This window comes from Pteropus medius, unplaced genomic scaffold, assembly GCF_902729225.1.
Source record: "Pteropus medius unplaced genomic scaffold, Ma_sr-lr_union100, whole genome shotgun sequence".
Lineage (NCBI taxonomy): Eukaryota > Metazoa > Chordata > Mammalia > Chiroptera > Pteropodidae > Pteropus > Pteropus medius.
This window is the reverse complement of record NW_024355990.1, coordinates 11,768,909-11,787,224: the sequence shown is the minus strand read 5'-3', so window position 1 is coordinate 11,787,224 and position 18,316 is coordinate 11,768,909. Positions and strand designations below refer to the sequence as shown.

The window sequence follows — 18,316 nt, the reverse complement described above, 5'->3', positions numbered from 1 at the left end:
GATATTGATTGCCCCTTTGCCAGATGCAACCATCTTGCTCTTCCCCAGTGCGGGGTGTCCCCTGGGGAGCCATGTAGCTTCAGTGGGCATACTTGTCCATTGCAAAATGGACAAGAGCTGGGACTGCAAAGTCTGGGTTCTGTAACGCCACGCCCCTTGGTCTTTTGGAAAAGAAGATGAAACCAAAGAAGCTGGCTACACCTTGACAAATCATTTGACCTCATTGTGCCTCAGTTTTTCTCATCTGTAAAAAGATCTTATAGACACCACCCACTTCATGGAGTGTGATGAGGCTGCCTGAGAAGTTCGAGTATGGAATGGGGCATACTTAGTACAGTGCCTGGCACATAGTGCTCAGTAAATGTTCGCTCTTATGATTATTGGCTCTCATTTGAAATCTCTCCAGCCCTAAATAATTCCTGCTGAGCAGAGTTCAAGCTTGACTCTGGTTTACCAGGGCTCCTAGAAGAGAAAGACAATCTCTCATTTGGTTTCTCTTTCTTCCTTTCAACAGTGAGGAATCTGATATTCCATCAATATTTAGTCCATCCCTATAAACCAGAGAGACAATCTAATCTACAGATAGAACCATAACACGATCAGGTGATGAAATCTAAGTTCCTCTCATTTGATCACCCAGATCCCAACACACCCAACTAATCTCTCTCCTCCTCCCAAATTATATCAGTCCCCTAAACAATCAACCATTTAACTACCAGCCATAATATAACTACCTGCCCTAACTTGGACACTGCTCAGCGTAATCAACGCACAAAATCGAAAGCTTTCGCTTTAAACTCTTTCTTTGAAAACTTGACCAAGAAAAAGAACAGAAAGAAGCAGCCTTCCCACCTCTGTAAAATCCTCTGTGAAATGAAAAGCCCAAAGTTAAAAATAGACAGTAAATACATAATTATAATATATAATAATACATTCTATTACATAATATAGTTGATTATATTATATATTAACAAAATAATTATATAATATTTATCATTTCCGTGTGTGTGTGTGTGTGTGTGTGTGTGTGTGTGTGTATACATACAACCAAAAGCCAAGAGAAAACTTATCACTCTTAGGAGTGAAATGAAACAAAGTACACATTTTTTGCGTGACAACAGCTAGAAGAATATCATTGTGGAGTGTTGCAGAAGCAGCTGTTGCAATCTGCTTCGTAACCAGAATAGGACGTAATTGTAGGTGAGGACTGGGGACAGACTCATTGAGTTTAGAGATACTTGGGTTAAAAATATCATACTCTCAAAAAAAAATCTATCATCTCTCTATCAGAAATTTGTCGCCTTCCCTTTAAACTTCTATTTTTTTATTCGAGGTGTAATTGACATATAACATTATATTAATCTCAGATGTACGACATGATTCGATGTTTGTACATATGGCAAAACAACCACAAGTCTAGCTAATAACCATCACCATATATAGTTACAAAATTTTTTTTTCTTATGATGAGAATGTTTAAAACCTACTGTGTTACAACTTTCAAATATGCAATACAGTATACTGCTTTTTAAAATGACACCAGTTGAGAGCTTACTCGTTGAGCTGGTTATCTCACTCACCCTTAAAATATCCCTAGGAGTTAGATAGCAGTTTTATCCCCATTTTGTGGAGTTGGAACGAGAGCAGTTAAGTAACTTTCTGGAAGTGGCACAGCTACTAAGTGTGGGAGGCAGAATTCAAACTCGCATCTGACTCTACAGCCCACGTTGTTAACCTCAAAACTCTACTGCCTCCCTGTGGCAGTTTTTCCCAGTCCCGAGAAAGCCACAGCTTTCACAAATCCACACTTACCTGTCCCACAACACACTGAACTCAGTGTCTCTCATGTTGCTTTTCAGAGCAAACTCCACACCCTATATTCACATTTTCAACATGCAGAAAATATTAACCCACCATGAGAAAGAAAAAAAAATACCTTGATTTGGTTTCCTTTTAACCAGTAACTTCCACATTCTCCGACTCTCAGCCATTATAAGGAGAGCATCGTTTCTTATGTTCTTATGTAAGACCGAATGGATCTACTCACTGTCAACTCACGACACAGTTGGGAAGCCGTTTAGAAGCCCTGGGGCTTGAGTCTAGTGGGAGGAATCTGGTGATGCATGGCCCAGGTTGGCGGGAATTCGCTTGGACACCTAGATCGGGATCGCTGCAGTAGGTCGCATCTGGTCCTAACTCCAAAGTTTTAGACACATCTTCGTTCTTCGTATCGGTGTTTCAGATACCTCAGGTGGCAAAAAGGGAGGTTTATTTTTTTCTGTTAAAACTTTCCTAGTTCAAAGCAAGAGTTTTTTGCCTTGGATGTTGGTTTTATTGCATAGTGAGTGAGGTCCGAGGTGGAGGAGGAAGAGGGTCTTGGTGGGAGGGTAGGTTTGATCTGTTCGGTGGGATTAGGAGCAAACGTGGCCCCTTTAATTAGAAGGTTAGAACAGAGTTGCTGGGATCGGGGTCGATTGAACTCAGGTTTGACTGGGCATTTGGTCCCTTACTCTTTTCCAAGTAACGTGGAGGTGACAAAAACCAGCCCAAGGAAAGGGCAAAGGAGTGAGTAGGAGAGATGACCCACTGGCGGGATTTGAGGACGAGTAAGTGGTAGGACAAGGGGAGGTGAACTTGCAAATAGGTAAAATAAAATCATTAAAAGGACGAAGATACTGTGTTTCCTTTATCTTTTCCAAGTGTCTTCGCCTCTGAATCAAAGCTCTCAGTGTGGAGTTTGCTGAGAATCTGTGGAAATCCTGGAAGGCAAAGACGGCCGCCCACACTGCCAACAGCTGAGTGCTACTGTTCAAATCATTGTAACTGCACTAGGCTGTTCAAACCTCATAACAAACAACCCTCACGAGGTGGAAACCATTTTTTACATTAACAGATGAGGAGACTGAGGTTCCCCTGGAAGTTGGGCCTGGAGGAAGAAAGAAAGAAATAGCTACTCACTGAATAGGCCCAGTCAGAAACGGAAGGCCTCATTCTGCTCACTGCAGCAAAAATAAAACCTCAAAGCTCTGGGGCCCAACAGGGAACTGCAAAAAGTGGCTTTTTCAGAAAAAAAAAACACAAGGTGCACAATGCATATGCTTCCCAGGGGACACATGGTACAGTGAGAGGCATGTCTCTAATACCTCATGGCTTAGGAGAATGTCATCACCTGCAGAGGAACCCAGGGTGCTCCCAGGAGCTTAGAGCCTAGATCTGAATGGGCTCTGAGGTCACCAACATAAGACCTGGGGCTGAGAGAGAGGACACAAACCTCAATGAATCGCTTTGATTCTTTAGACAGGGGTTTTTCAACCTCAGCACTACTAACATTTTGGACCCGATAATTCTCACAGTGGGGGTCTGTTCTGTGCATTCTACTGTATTTAACAGCACCCTTCTCCCTGAGATGTGACAATCAAAGTGTCTCCAGATTATCAGACTTCCTCTTGATGGGGGGGGGGGGGGGGTGGGAGCAAAATCACGCTCAATTAAGAACCACTGCTTTAGATAAAAATTAATCTTAGACTTGTTCTTTTTTTTTTGCAATTCCTGAAATCTTGCTCAAACGTCTAAATGACCCGTTTTAAACACCAGTATCTGAACCCCGCCGAATGCAGCAAAAAAGCAAATCAAGGAGGCAATTAAGTGGTGCCTAACTTGCTTCTTCCTTGCAGTTTCAATTGCATGTGGCCGTCGGCTTCCCTTCCTCCCCACGGTTTGAATCGTTGCTGTGCAGGGCAAAAACAGTGGCTGGTCCACCTCAGAGCTGGCCGCATTTCAATAACGGCTGGGAGGACTCTCATGGGGCTTTCCAAGCTTAATTAGTTCTTATTTGTAAAGTTCCTTAGGAAGCTCAGGCCAGGATTCTATGGGAAGTCCGAGTTACTAGGATTCTCGCCACACTCTTGAACATTCCGGCAGAAAAGAGCTCACAGGAGCGAGTGTGAATAGTGAAGGAGGCCTTGTGGAGCGCATTCGAGACTAAAGAAAGAGGGCAATACTTTCCAACTTTCTGGCCCTCCTCCTATTCTCCAGAGCAGGAAGTTATTTAAAGTATTTCCTGAACAGCTGAAGTATGTTAGAAACCTGCTAGCATTCTCTAAATTATCTCCAAGGAAATAGATGCTGAAGAATTTCTTTGCAACAAGGAACTTTTTGAGCTCTGCTGCCCATTTCTACCTGAATAGGGTGAATACTCTCACTCTGGGAACTGGTGACAATTGTCTTAGATCATTTTGATGTCACTTTCAGTGTCCTAAACAACATACCCTGGAGAATTCTTCTAGCACATTATGTATATATATTTATGAAGGGAGAGGGAGAGAGTTTGAATGAATGAATGAATGGATGAATGAATGAACTTTCTTCACTAGGTAATTTAGCAGGATCGATAATAGCTTGCTAATTATCTCATTATCCTCAATCTTTGGGGCAGTCGGGGAGAACGGGTAAGAATGAGGTCAACTTTGATTTTAGGAAGAATTCTAGAATGGAAACTGATCAGCCCCATCCCACCTCTAGAGAGTTTAAACCTCCCCTGCAAATCAGTGTTGGGATGTTGGGAGCGGGGGTTGGGGGAGCAGGGTCACGGGACAGAGAGCCATCTGGGAGCCAGCTGTGACTTCGGCTAGCAAATTCCTCCAGTTTCTTATGAGAAGGGCAAGCGTGATTGGCACAGCAAAAATACCAGAGGAACATGGCAGTTGTTAACTCCAAAGCAAAGAACAAGGCCTAGACAGAAAGCCAATTCGTGAAGAGAATGACAGATCTGATTATGCTGCTGAAGGCCAGGCAAGTTCCCTGCCTCCTCATAAGTTAGGAACCAGTCCCCGGCAGGGCTCAGGATCCAGCACTTGGGAAGTAAGTGTGTGACTTGCCTCTCGAACACCTGCTGTTACCGTAGAGTCAGGACCTGCAGGAATGCTGAACTGAGGCCAAAGGGACAACTATCAGCCTCTGTCGTCTTGTTTTCCAGGGACAAAGGCACCACATTCTTAAGGGTGTTTTCAATTCTGCTTTTGGAATGAATGTCAACCAAATGCTATTGCTTAGGGACAGCAGTTACAACTCCTATTTAACTAGAGTTCTTTGGTCAAAATACAGCCTAATTCATTGCTTTATTTTATTCGTTATTTTATAATGGGTCTTAAACTACCGCATGAAGTAAGCTCAGATGGTGACATGAGAAAAAAAGCACACTACAAATGTGTAGAAAATAAACTGGAAAGAGCTACACCTGAAGTTTGTAATATTTTGAAGGTGGCTACACCTCTGAGAACTTAATTTTCATCAGGCTATAAGCTTCGTTCTCAGAAAAGCTCAGATGCATGTTATTTAACGGTAAACTTTACAATGTCAAGGGTTCACGGGCTCCCTTAAGGCCTATCCCGGATCTCGGGTTACTTAGATTAAGAATTCCTATCTATGAAAAAAACATACAATTCAATGGTGGAATTTTAGACTATTATTTTAATCTTTGTGATATTCTGTGTTTTTGCATTTTCTGAAGTTAGTATTACTGCTGTCACTAGGAAAAGTTATTTCACAAAGTTACCAAAAAGAAAAAAAAGGAATAAGTTTCATAGTCACTAGGATCTCTCATGATGGAAACATTGTTCATGGGGATGGGCAGAGACAGTCACTGGGCACCTGAAACTCTGGTCTAACTAAGTCATAGTTTTGAAGTCTTATTTCTACATGTTTTCCCGCATTTTTCCTGTATTCCAACAGTTTTGCTAAAAATATGTAGCTACAATCAGGAACTGCCTTTTCATTCATTTAAAATTAATTTTCTTTTTCATCCAATTATCCCTCATCTTCACTTTTTATGGACAAGCTTCCAATATTTCTGCCTGAACCTGTTCAAGTTCTAAACAGTAAACCTTTTTCAGAGTAGAAAATAAAACTTTGCTGTCTCACAGCCACGTGCTTGTTCATTGAAGGAGCTTCTTATCACTAATAAGTAAAGGCCCATCGTTTATACTGACAAGCTTCCAGGCAAACATCACCGCGTAGGACTTAAGCGGCTCAGGTGGCCATTATCATGGCCACTGAGAAGCTGGATGAGGAGGTGCTCCAAATATTTTGTCCCACAGAATTAAGAGAAAGGGGGACAGTGGACACAGGAAGAGAACTCGAGAGCTCTCACCTGGATAGCTACACTTTGCTAAAAGCTGGTGGGCCTGGGTCAGTTCCACTGTTCAAAAATCCAAACAAGCCTGTAAAAGGCCTAAAGGCTGACAAAACATCCAACTGTTGGATAGAATCCTATCACTGAATATAGAAACAAACCATGTAGTGATCTTGTGTTGATTTACATCTGATTGATAAGGGGAAAAAAAGGGTAATGATAAACTTTAGCCTATAAGGTAAAATATATTGAAAGAGATGTGTTAAAAGAACTAAATCTTTGCTGTTAAAAGGTTGAGAATTGCTGTTCTATGGCTATAATACTTATCTGAGATATTAATATTATATAGTAATATCTATACTTACTTTATACCAGGGATTGTGCTATTTTAACAGCCCAAACTTACTAACATATGGAAGAGGACTTGAACTCAGGGAAATGGATCTGGCTCCTAATTACTAGTCCATTCCACAGCAGCGCATCCCATCCCAGACCTAGGATGAGGAAAGACATTTGTGACTGTGAAAAGCCTAAGAGGAATGCATAAACTGATCGATTTAAAAGGGTTTGGTGAATACAACTCCTTCACAGTATTATGAAACCTTCCCAAATATTTAGGAGAAATTGGGTATTTATAGACACCAGAATTATGCTTTCAAACTATGCCAACATACAAACACTCAAAAGCAAATTGCTCTTCTGCTCTCAAAGAACCCTACGTGATATCCTGTTTTTTTATCATCTTTATTAGCTGGGGTTAAGACACTTATCAGTAATATTGCTAAAACACTTTTCACTTGACACTTTCCCTTGGGGGAGAGGGACACCGCATGATTTGGCCAAGTTCTGTGAATCACAAATTAGGTCAACAGCCCAATCTCAAAAGAAAGCACCATTAATGACATATTTCAAGGGCTTTCCACAATGAGCCAGCTGGGTTTTGGCAAGCTTCAGCAGGGTGGAGGGAGGCAAGCAGTCTGCTACACTTCCCTTAATGGCCTTCTAAACTTGGAGTCCTGCATCTCACAAACTTTCTAACTATACATACAAACAAAACAGGATTTTGCTTTTACCACTATTGACAGGATGGAAAAGAACATATCACTTTGGTGAACATACAATTTTGGTTCTGGAAGCTCAAAAAATAAAAATAAAATAAAAGAATAAAGTAATTTAAGAGGCCAAATGCTGAAGCAAAAGTCCTATTTAACAATGAGGATTTACTATGGCAAGAAATTATCCAGAGTTTATTTTTCCAGTGATCACACAGCCACAGAAAGATTGAGGGTGAAGGAAAAATAATCAAACCACCTTAGGAAATGGAACGTTTATTTCCTACTTTGTTCCAAAAATAGTAGCTTGATAGGATTTAAAGTCATGGTACAATGTAACAATTTTTTGATAAACTATCTTTCAGCTCTATTTTTAAAACTTATTGGGGTGACATTTGTAAATAAAATTATATAGAATTCAAGTGTATAACTCAATGATACATCATCAGCAAATCACATTGTGTGCAATGTAACAATTTAAGGAATCAATACTTTGTGAAATGTTTAACACTGACGTTCAATCTGTTAATGATAATGCTATTCTGTAAAGATTTTTGCAGCAAGTAAAATGTTAGCTTTTACTGATATTTGCCTCATGAAAATTTAAGTGTTACTTTCCCATCCTTACCTACAACTAATATAAAAATGAAAGTTATAGACAAAGATATAATTAAAGTCTCAAATGAGATTTAAAACTGCTAAGAATTTAGTGCATTGATAGAAGCAATTTAAACATTAATACTTCGTAAAAAAAGAAAAAGTTGGTGACTATATAGTGTTTAATTGGACCTTAAACATTAAGCTAGATATGAAAACTCAAAGATAGAATTTTATCCAGTTAAATTCAATAAAAACATACAAATGCCTCTATGGGTTTTAACAACTCCAAGAAAACTAGCATGATAAGAATTTTATCTAAAATATGAAAATGTATTTTTGGAAATCAGCTGTCTCCTGTCCATTACTTCATACTGAGTTACGCTTTTACTCTAACAAATCCAGACCTTAAACTGTTTTTCAGTGGTATTACATCAGTCCCTCCCAAGCCATTAGGCTTCACCTATCTTCACAGCAAAAGCCTCAGGGCGTCCAGATTTACTTCTACATTATCTAAGTTAGAGACTTTTGGATGCGGCATCCAAGAAGAGACTTACGCTGGGAAAAAGGTAGGAAAAAGCAGGAGTGGAGCAATAAGCTGGGAAAGGGCAGTCTGTAAAGCCACACCCTTTTGTCCTTTCTCTTCACTCTCCCCTTAAGGGAAGGCTTGATACAGAGAAAGTGAGAAAAAGCCCAAGGCTCCTAACAAGATGCCCTAAGCTTAGGGAACCACATGTACTGTGGTTTAGTGTTCCGGGTTAGGAACCTGGCTGCAGAAGGAGCTTTAAATTAGCATTAGCTAAAGTATTCTCTATTTCTGCAACCAAACTTTCCATTTCATGGAGGAAATTTTGATGAACTGGGAGAATATCCTTACACTTGTCCCCACTGAGAGCAGGTAAATGAAAATGTTACATTGTATTACTGACTTGAAAAGCCATCTTATTTTATTAATACAGCACCCTTAAAGGTCATTAATCACCTTTAACTAGTTTTCAACCCAAATCCTAACCTCCACCACTGTAGCTTGTCTTCTATGGAAAAAAAAAGGCAAAGTTATGGATTTCAGCAATGTACACTTAGTTTAACATTACTTTTCTACTAGTCGAAAAAGCAAAAACGCAGTAGTACTTTTAAGATGCATTTCATTTTTCCTAAGACTTACGGGGTACCGTAGTTAACACCCACCCCAATCCATTTCCTATTCTGCTAACAGCACAGCTATTCCATACAGTAAGCTTTCAACTCAAACTGCAAAAAGGAGCACCTGAGGATTAAAGAGAAGATAGGATACTTGGACCCCACTCCTTACCAAATAAACATAAACATAACTTCTGGGAAAACACTTTGCAGGTGATGCCAAGATAAACCACTTTCAGCCTTGGAGTTTGGGAGGAATGAATTTTGTTTGTAGCTCCCACGAACTCATGGTTAAATATAAGATTTTTATTCCATCTCCCTGGCCATTGAGATTTGAGACTGGCTGAGGGCCTCTGAAAAATTTTTTCTGGCTAGTATAAAAAGGATGTGAAATCTGGAAGTGCCAACAGCCATTATTACCAAGCGGGGAAGCAGCTAGAGAAAAGCCAGAACTGGGAACCAGACAGCAAAAATGTTATTATTACCCCTGTGCCCTTGATGACATCATGAACTTTACTACATCAAATGTCTGTAACCAGAACCGCATCTCTAGAGTCACATCCGTTTTGGTTCCATTACCCTTCATGCGGAACCTAAGAGCTCCAAATTGGAAAGCAAAACATAGGCATGGTAAAGTAACAAAAAGGGTGGAATTTAATCTTTATTTACAGGACACTGCAAGATATGAAATTCCACATAGAAATAAGAAACCCATTGAGAGACGTTTCGTACAGTATGTACAGTTTGGAACTGTTCAAGTATAGTTTTGTTGTAAAAAGTGCTACAATAACAAACCACATTTAAAAAGAATTCTTAGTAGAGAAACAGTAAGACAAACTTATACCAAACAGTGCACAACAAACAACTTTATGCCCCAGCTGTACAATCTAGAAGTTAAAGGTCCCAGGAGTGCCATCCTGGACTTGGAATGTATAGCCTTCAGAGGTAGTTTCTGGTACAACATTTTGATCTTCCTCTTCCTGAAGTAGTAAAACAAAAACAAAAACACCAATATAATCCCGTAAATATGGCACATTTCTAAGCAGTAGTTTGTCTAGAAGTAAATACTATAGAAGTATTTACTCTGAAGTTCTTTATCTACACATATCATATTTAATCCTGTACCAAATTTCAATACCTGTAACAGTGGAGGGAAGGTGGGCTGCTGAAACCTGCCAATTTCACAGTGCCTAGGAGGGGAAGGTTCTGAATGGGTTAAGGAAGGCTACCTGTCACGTCACTTTAATAGGAACTGCTTATTAGGCCAGAGTGTGGTCAGGAGGTTGGCCCACTTCTCCATCAACTCCTACACAAACTTACTCTCAAGATATTCTAAGATCCCCAAGGCTATTCATTTCAAAGTAAATTGGTGATTTTTAAAAATCTCAAGTTAAAAATATTATCATCAAACCAAACATGAGAGGAGCAAGTATGTACATTACTTATACTGATATTTTGCTCTATTTAACAAGGGTACAAGGCTCACTAAAAGTGCAAGAGGTAAAAAGAATCCTATAGGCTTGACCCTAAATGTGTATTTTCCAAGTTCTTATATTACCATGTTACTCACCTCTACAGAGAAATACTTCTCAATCAAGTTCAATGAAGCTTTGTACACAGACTCATTTTCATGGTTTTGTAGAGCTTCAATTTTGTCCAAACCTCCACATTCTTCAATCATTATACTAAGTTTCTCAGTTTCACCTAGTTTCTCAGCAGCCTGAAAAAAAAAAAAATTCCAAGTTTACTGGCATATACACATACACACTCTATTTCAAAGAAAACAATGTCTGTTTGAGTACTAATATATCAGACAGAAAAACACTTGACAGTTCCTTCAACCCTACGAGATAAAATATGAGTATCTCCATTTTACATTTTTTAAAAATTCAAAGTGATCAGATCTGTACTTGCTTTTAGCAACTACTTCTGTAGCTTTTGACCAAAGAGATCTTCGAATAATTCTCAACTTCTGTGTTATCAAAATCACCAGGGCGAATTTAAAAACGACACTATATCCAGGTTCATTGGTCTGTGATGGGAACAGGAAACTTGTTTTGTAAAAGCACCCAGATAATTCCAAAGTGTAGTCACAGCTGAGAACCATTATCTAAGGGCAAAGATAGCCTATGATGCATAAAAACAAATTTCGATGACTGAATTATTTGTTGATACCAAGAATTTATTAGGTGTAAGAATATTGTGGTTAAATTTTTAAATCCTTGACTTCTAAGAGATAAATTTTTACAGATGAAATAATTTATTTGCTTCAAAATAATTTAAGAGGCTTTGCTTAGATGAGAGAGAATAGGAAAATAGGTCAAATGTTGACAAATTATCTTTGGTGATGGATACATACCAGGGATTAGGCTAGACTCAACTTCTGTACATAAAAATTGCCGTAATTAGAAGTTTAAGGTTGTTGCATAGGATCTACCTACCATTAATCACTGTGATGAGATACAAACATGCTAACATGCTTAGATCAATTAGGAAGGAAATATAATTACATAACAGTTGTTCTAATTTAATTTCAACAAAATTCAGGAGGAAATTGGGGAATTAGTTTTTTGACAAAATAATTAAGAATAGTGTTCACGTATGAATCTGACTTCAGTTCAGGTCACATCAGGCACTTGTCATCTCCTTATCTTTTAATCCCTGTCACACCTTTTACCAAGAGTGCAGCTCGCATAAACAGGCTTCCTGATTCTGTGGCCTACTGGGTAAACTTAGCTGCCTCCACCCCACCCCACAGCCCCTTTCCCCCATATAAACAGTAAGCTAATTATCAAGCCCAAATTCAAATAAATTCCACCTTGTTAAGATTCACCTGAAAGATATTTGAAATGGCATCCAGAATAACCAGAATAATTTTGGTATCTTTCGCAGTTAAGAGGTTCATCAGTGGTTCTATTATGCCACAACGAACGAGGTATACAATCTGTTCAACCGTTCCACCACTTGTATAGTTGGTCACAGCCCATACAGCTTCCTTTTGTGTCTTAAAGTCTGCCTAATAAACATAAGGAAACAGATTTATTTCAGAATGGTTGTAAAAACAAATTTCCAAAAGTATTGTTTTAGAAAAACAATAACTAAAACTATTAATTGGTTCCATTGAACCTTAAATGAAAGAGATAACTGGCTATTATTTAGCAAAGGACTGTTAAGAACCAAACATTGGTACATTAAGAATCTTACCGAGCAGTCTTACCAAATGCCCATCCATAAACACTAACGATCTTCTGATTAAGGTCTGACACTTCAGGTATTACCTTAGAGAGAACGCCAATGAGGAATGGGACTAATCCATGATTCACGACTTGCTGTATCTGGTCCTGGCGGCCAGCTGTGATGTTAGACATTGTCCATGTAGCTTCCTTCTGAATATTAGTTTTGGAGTTCGTTAGCAGGCTTGGAAAGATGGCAAGTGCTCCCGCATCTATTACAACCTGAGTCTGTTCATCTGTCCCAGTGACAATATTTCCTATGGCTCTTAGCGCAGGAGTCTGAAAAGAAAAAAAATGTTGATACTAGCAGTTATCTTTCATTTTTCCCAACATTGCTCAAAAATTCTATACCCTAAATGTTTTGACAAGAGGCTCATCGTGGCCTAAAGTAGACAATATGTCAACGTTAATATCGACTGATAATGCTCCTCATACTTCATAGTCTTGTCTGAACGTTCACAACTTACCACAATTGGCAATTCAGTAGCCCCTAGGAGTTTCACAAGTTGGGGCACAACTCCTGTTTTCACGACCATTTCAATCCGTTCATTTGGACCATCAGTAAGGTAGGAAATGGCCCAGCAGCTATCTGCTAATACCTCTGGATCATCATGATGCAAGAGGCGAACTAAAGTAGGAAGAATTTGCTCAACAGCATCTAAGGGGGGTGCAGGATTCTTATTGCGACAAAGGTTTGAAAGCGTCCAGGTAAGATTACGTAAGTAACCACACTGGGGAAAAAGAAAAAAAGAAATGAGAGATCCTGTTTTTTGAAGGGGTGGGAAAAATTAGAATCAACAATTAAGTAACTTCACTTATTTTAATAACTTACTGCTAAAGATGACATATCAGGAACTGCAAGAAGAGCCAACAGTGGGTCCACTGCACCATACTTGATAACCAAGTCTCGGAAAACTGAACCATCACCTGAAAAACGAGGCGGTTAATCATATCTGAGAATGTTTGTCTTTGCATTAGACTCTGGCACACCCAGTCACTGAACATTCTCAGAAACTCCTTAACTTATTCAGATGCCACTTTCACCACTAATAAGCACTGGAAACAAGCAAGTTCAAAACTTGACACAAAAGTCACTATTACTTATGACAAGGCACTTCTCCCAGCCTCAGCAAGATTAGAGACAATCTGTCAAAAGAATTTAAAATGAAGTACCTGCAATGTTTCCTAGAGCCCATACGGCTTGTTCACTGATGTGAGCATGGGGCGATGCCAAAAGAGAAATGAATGCTGGGATAGCACCTCCGTCAACTACAGCCTTGGTCTGTTCTGATGTTCCAGAAGCAATGTTAGTGAGGGCCCAAGCAGATTCAAACTGAATGGGACTACAATCAGTTCTGCCCAAGAAGGACACAAATTTTGGAATCAAACCAGCCCGGATTATGTTGTCTATGGGTGGCTGTTTTTCCCTAGAAAGCAGTTTCCTAAGGGTAAGCAAAAAGAGAAACAAAAGTTAAACGTGATTAACAAGTGAAGTTTGTGTAAAAACCAATGAAAAATGCAATTCAAGAGTCTGAAACTTTAGATAACCTTTTACAGTAAAGCAAATAAATGCTCAGATATCCTGGAATTGGAAAGGAACTAGCACCATACACACATATCCTTAACCACCTTTTTTCCAAAATAAAAATATTACTAGTTTTGTAGATCACCTTCCTCTCTGCGTCCTTGCAGAAATCTTGCCACATTTTACAAACGTTGACAAACTGATTACACTCAGTAAATTTAAATTGTGTTTCTCTGACCAAGTGAGGTTAAACATCTTTTCCATGATCTTTTGTCATTTGGATTTTCTGCAGTTATGCTCGAAAAATTATTAATCCTTTCTGTTAGGATGTCAGAAATATTTGTGTATAGTGATAGTCTAAATACTTATTTTCTAAATGGTTGTACCATTCTAAATGGATGTGCCAATCCCATTTACTGAATAATCCTCCCTTTCCCTGACACTGACTTGAAATGCCACTTTGACAAAAACTTTGCAGTTTTCTTTAAAAGTATACCAAAAGGTGAATAGCAATTATCACTGAGTGTGGGTGGGACTTTTGGCATTATAGAAAATTATAGCTGCACCTAACAGATTTTAATGAAGATAGGCCTATGCGTGGCTTAAACCATTACCCACCAACATCATCAGTCTCTTTTCACACCAAAAAATCCAAAAAGGCTAATTTCTTAGGTTACCCAGGCTATAACAGACAAGATTTACCTAGCAGCTTGAGTAGCTTGGAGTTGGTTTTCCAAATTGTTGCTGTTTATGCCTTTGACAATGTCATCAACAGACCAATTTACAGTGCCCTACAAAAACAGTGAAATTTATCATTTTTAAAATTAAATACAAACATTAAAATCTCCACTTGCCATTGTGAAGACATTTTTAGATCTATAATCAGTTACTAAATTTTTATTAGCTCTACATTTCATTTTGCCTGCTAATTAAATATTCATTATACAGAGAACAATTCTCAAACTTGGTGTCATAATTTACCACAGTCTGTTACGAAGTATACCAGCTTTTTGTCACTAAAAAGGTGACTGAACAATTAAAAAAATAAATTAGAGCAGTTTGAAGGTTATTTCTACATTAGTCTCAATCACTTGCATTCAGATATGCTTTTAGTGAAAAAAGAACTGAGCTATAGGCACTGTGCTGGGGATTTTCTTACCTAACTTTGTAATCTATGCATTTCCATGGTACAGTGCTGCAAAGACGTTTTATATTGTGATCACAGTATAAAGGTTTGAGAAACAATGCTATAGTTAACTAGAGAAGAAGGGATTTAAGTACAATACTCAAGAAACAGCACATAGGTAGCATTCAATTTTAAATAAAATGTGGAGCGCTAAAGAAAATCATAATGTGAAAAAAATTAAGTGCCCAATATTGTTGAAAGATGAAAGAGATAAATTTTAAAATCTAAGATGTGTCTAATTTACAAAAAACCTTCAAAGCATATGGATTTGAAACCATCGAAGTTGTTAAGCAAACAAAGACTATGTCTAAAGCCGTCTTTTAGGGAAATATTTAGGTAAATAGTATGTGGCATAGAATGAAAGGAAGATAAATTAGGAGACTACTAACAATATTTCAGGAGGAAAAAGATCTGAACAAAACTGGTGACAAGTACAATAAACTAGAGAATGTCAGCAAAAAAAAAGTTAGAAATAAGCCAGAAAGTGGTCAGTTCTGGACACGCTCAACTGGCATGGTCAGGTCAAGGTACTGAGCTGGCATCTGTAAATGCAGGGAAACTTGAAGGGAGATCAGAGCTAGAGACGACTTTGGAATTAGCCTCAGTAGATTACAGAGTGGGCAGGAAAGAAAACAACCCATCAGACTTACTGATTTGGAGTAGCAAAAACATCTTCACAGATTTTATAGTTAAAATCATTAGGCTAGGATAGTTTTAAAATTTCTAAGCCCCATACTGATTTTCTGGGTTCATCATAACTCATAAACTAAAATATAATTACCTGGTTGTTGCGGTTTTCCTGCAGTGGAGAAGTAGCATCATCAGGAAACGAGCTTACATTTCTCCTTTTCAGCATCTGGTCATCCTTCTTAGCTTTCCTCAGTTCCACATTAACTTCTATTCGGCGCCGCCTCATTTCCTTGGGAAAAGATAACATATTTCACCTATCGTTTCAGTTTTTGTTGTAAAGCGAGGGCACTTTTCCCCCAAATTCCCTCAGTTTTGACCCCTTTCCAAATATCTTTCCATTCAAAAAAATACTATCCAGAAGCAACAGAAGGTACTCACTGTACTGTCTTTCCCCTTGTTCTTGAATCTGTTGAGGCGGGCAGCTGGTGAATTAGCATTCTCGTTGGTGGACATGGTTGAGACAAAGGGAGAAAGCTGTAAGATGGGGAAAGAGAAAAAAATTTCCCTTTTATCATTTTGCTTTGCCCATAATAAGAGCATTAATAGATACTTCACATTCTTTTTTCATACTAATTCTTCTAAATCTTGTGTGTACTTCAGCATTCAAAATTTAGACTGCCCACAAGCATTTGATAACTACCATATTGGACAGTGCGCCTCCAACTCTACTATATAGAATCTATAAACAGCTAAAGGCAAAGTAGGGGAACTGAGCTTACAGTTAAAATCTGTCGTAGGCGCAATACATTCAGATCCTCTGGAGGCTCTCTCTACTAATAGTCTTTAAATGGCCAAAATAGGTATATTTTCCACACGTGAAAATTAAAGAAAAATTTGGTTCATTATTACATTATGGAGTCTTCCATTACATTTCCTGTCAACACTGAAAATTTGCGATGCAGTTCTCCATCTTAAACATCTCAATCACATTTTCATTTCCAGGAATTTCAAGTGAATGCACTTAGGCTGATATCATTCAGACTCAGATACTGAAGAGCAATCTCCAAAAGGTGACAAAAGTAAAAGGGCGCCTAACAATCTATCTTTACTCCATTATGTTTCTTTAAGAAATTGACACAGCCAACCAAGTCCTACATGTTAAGAGAGAGTTCTTCCAACCGCCACCTCCATTTCCAGCCTTCCCCTGCCCCCCGCCCCAGGGAAGATGCAGCGAGTAACCAATCGGCAAAGGAGGGGCCTGAGAGAGGCTCCGGCCTCACTCTAATTCTCTGGGCCGCGACGCGCAAAGGCTCTGGATGAGGTTCGCAGAGCCTCGGCGGCCTACAGCCCAAGTACTCATACCGCGAAACAGACCCTTCGTCAACGAACGACGCCCAGAAGGCTTCGTCAACGAGGGAGGCCAAAGCCAGGCCGGGCGTGTACCGGGAGCCTCCTCTCCCGCCACCCACAAGCAGAGCGCGGCCTGGCCAGCCGTTACCACTCGGGCCGTGCTGGGACCAGCGTTCGTACCTACACAGCCGGCTCAGGGTTTCACAGGAGACGGTGAGGGGGTCGCACAGGCTGCGGCTCGCCTACTCCGAAAACGTCCACCACGGATCGGCCCGAAGACGGTGTGGCTCGTGCAGCCGGCCGGCGCGATTTAAATTTCCCGGTGACTCCGCATTCTGATTGGCTGGTTCGAGCCCACGGTGTGCGTCCATTGGTGGATTTGAAAAACACGTTGGGCGGGGGAGCATAGGGCCTAGCCCGAGAGAAAATAGCATCGCGAGATGAGGGAGCGGCCTGGCAATCCCAGAGCGCTTAATAGTTCAGAGTGAAAAGACTCCAGATCCCAGCATGCAGCGCGAAGGGCCAGTCCTCAACCCCGCCTTGGTCTGAGACTAGGCCCTTTGCAAAGGGTTTGCGCGGGTGAAGTCGCTGGACGTTTCCCTGGGCGGCTTCCTTAACCAAGTACTACAAATGATTCCCCAAATCATGCTTTTTAAAATGTTGATATAGAAACTTATTGCTATGCATAGTCTCCCTGATAGGACACAGATGGAATTTGGCAGGGGTTTATGACCATTATGGAGAAGAGGGATTTGGTCAATTGGTATGGCTTTTTAAAAATTTTTTATTTTTTTAAACTTGTGTCATAAAAGACTTCTTAGAAGCCACAAATATGGTAACGGAAGGTTCATTATGCCCGTTTCTCTAGATAGTCTTTTATTTTTAAATAATGTCAAATACAAAATAATTGGAAATCTTTACCCAGATTTACCAAACGTTAACACTTTGCCACATTAGCTATTCTCTCTCTCGCCCTCTACGTATATTTATATAGTGTTCAAATTTTGCCAATCGTTCTATGCTGTATTTTACACATTTCTGAATAAAATGTTTGCATTTTCTTGTCATGTACACTTTTTAAGTATCAATGATGGTTACGAGAGCATTGGGATTATGGGCCATTTTTTCTTCCTGCAATTTTTCTGTATTCTAAAATGGTATTTCTAGAAAAATTAGGTTCTTTTTCTATAAATAAATTCAAACATTGAACTTTGTGCATTCTTGCAGGCATTTATGCCAGCCTCATTCATTGTGTAGCAGCCATGGGGTTCACAGGTCGATTCTACTCTCCTACTCAACCAGCACAATTCCATCCCCCTAAGTGCAGAAATGTGGAAGAAATTCGCCCCTAAACCAATCACTGCAGGGCATTCTCTTGGCTACTGATGGTTCAGGGGCATACATGTGACCTAAATTCACCCAGTTGGGAAGGCTATGCCTTTTGATTGGAGGTAGGAAAGCAGGCTCTGTTCC

General features: G+C 39.5%; 1 protein-coding gene across 1 annotated transcript; it reads right to left on the bottom strand.

Moving 5' to 3' along the window:
- Positions 1-9,550: 9,550 nt before the first annotated feature.
- Positions 9,551-17,179, bottom strand: KPNA2 (karyopherin subunit alpha 2). The gene is made up of 11 exons (XM_039859119.1): positions 17,024-17,179; positions 15,932-16,027; positions 15,645-15,782; positions 14,380-14,468; positions 13,326-13,594; positions 12,985-13,079; positions 12,620-12,883; positions 12,198-12,431; positions 11,753-11,935; positions 10,490-10,639; positions 9,551-9,899 (listed from the first exon to the last, which is right to left on the bottom strand). The coding sequence occupies exons 2-11, from the start codon at positions 16,004-16,006 to the stop codon at positions 9,807-9,809; spliced, it is 1,590 nt and encodes a 529-aa protein (XP_039715053.1). The 5' UTR covers positions 16,007-16,027; positions 17,024-17,179; the 3' UTR covers positions 9,551-9,806.
- Positions 17,180-18,316: the final 1,137 nt, after the last annotated feature.

Bases quoted from the DNA above. Each gene is read 5' to 3' on its own strand.
- KPNA2 (XM_039859119.1), bottom strand. From the start codon at position 16,006: ATGTCCACCAACGAGAATGCTAATTCACCAGCTGCCCGCCTCAACAGA. The intron at 12,884-12,984 runs GTAAGTTATTAA...CTTTTTCCCCAG, and splicing joins CTGATATGTCATCTTTAGCA to TGTGGTTACTTACGTAATCT. The intron at 12,432-12,619 runs GTAAGTTGTGAA...TTTTCTTTTCAG, and splicing joins CTACTGAATTGCCAATTGTG to ACTCCTGCGCTAAGAGCCAT.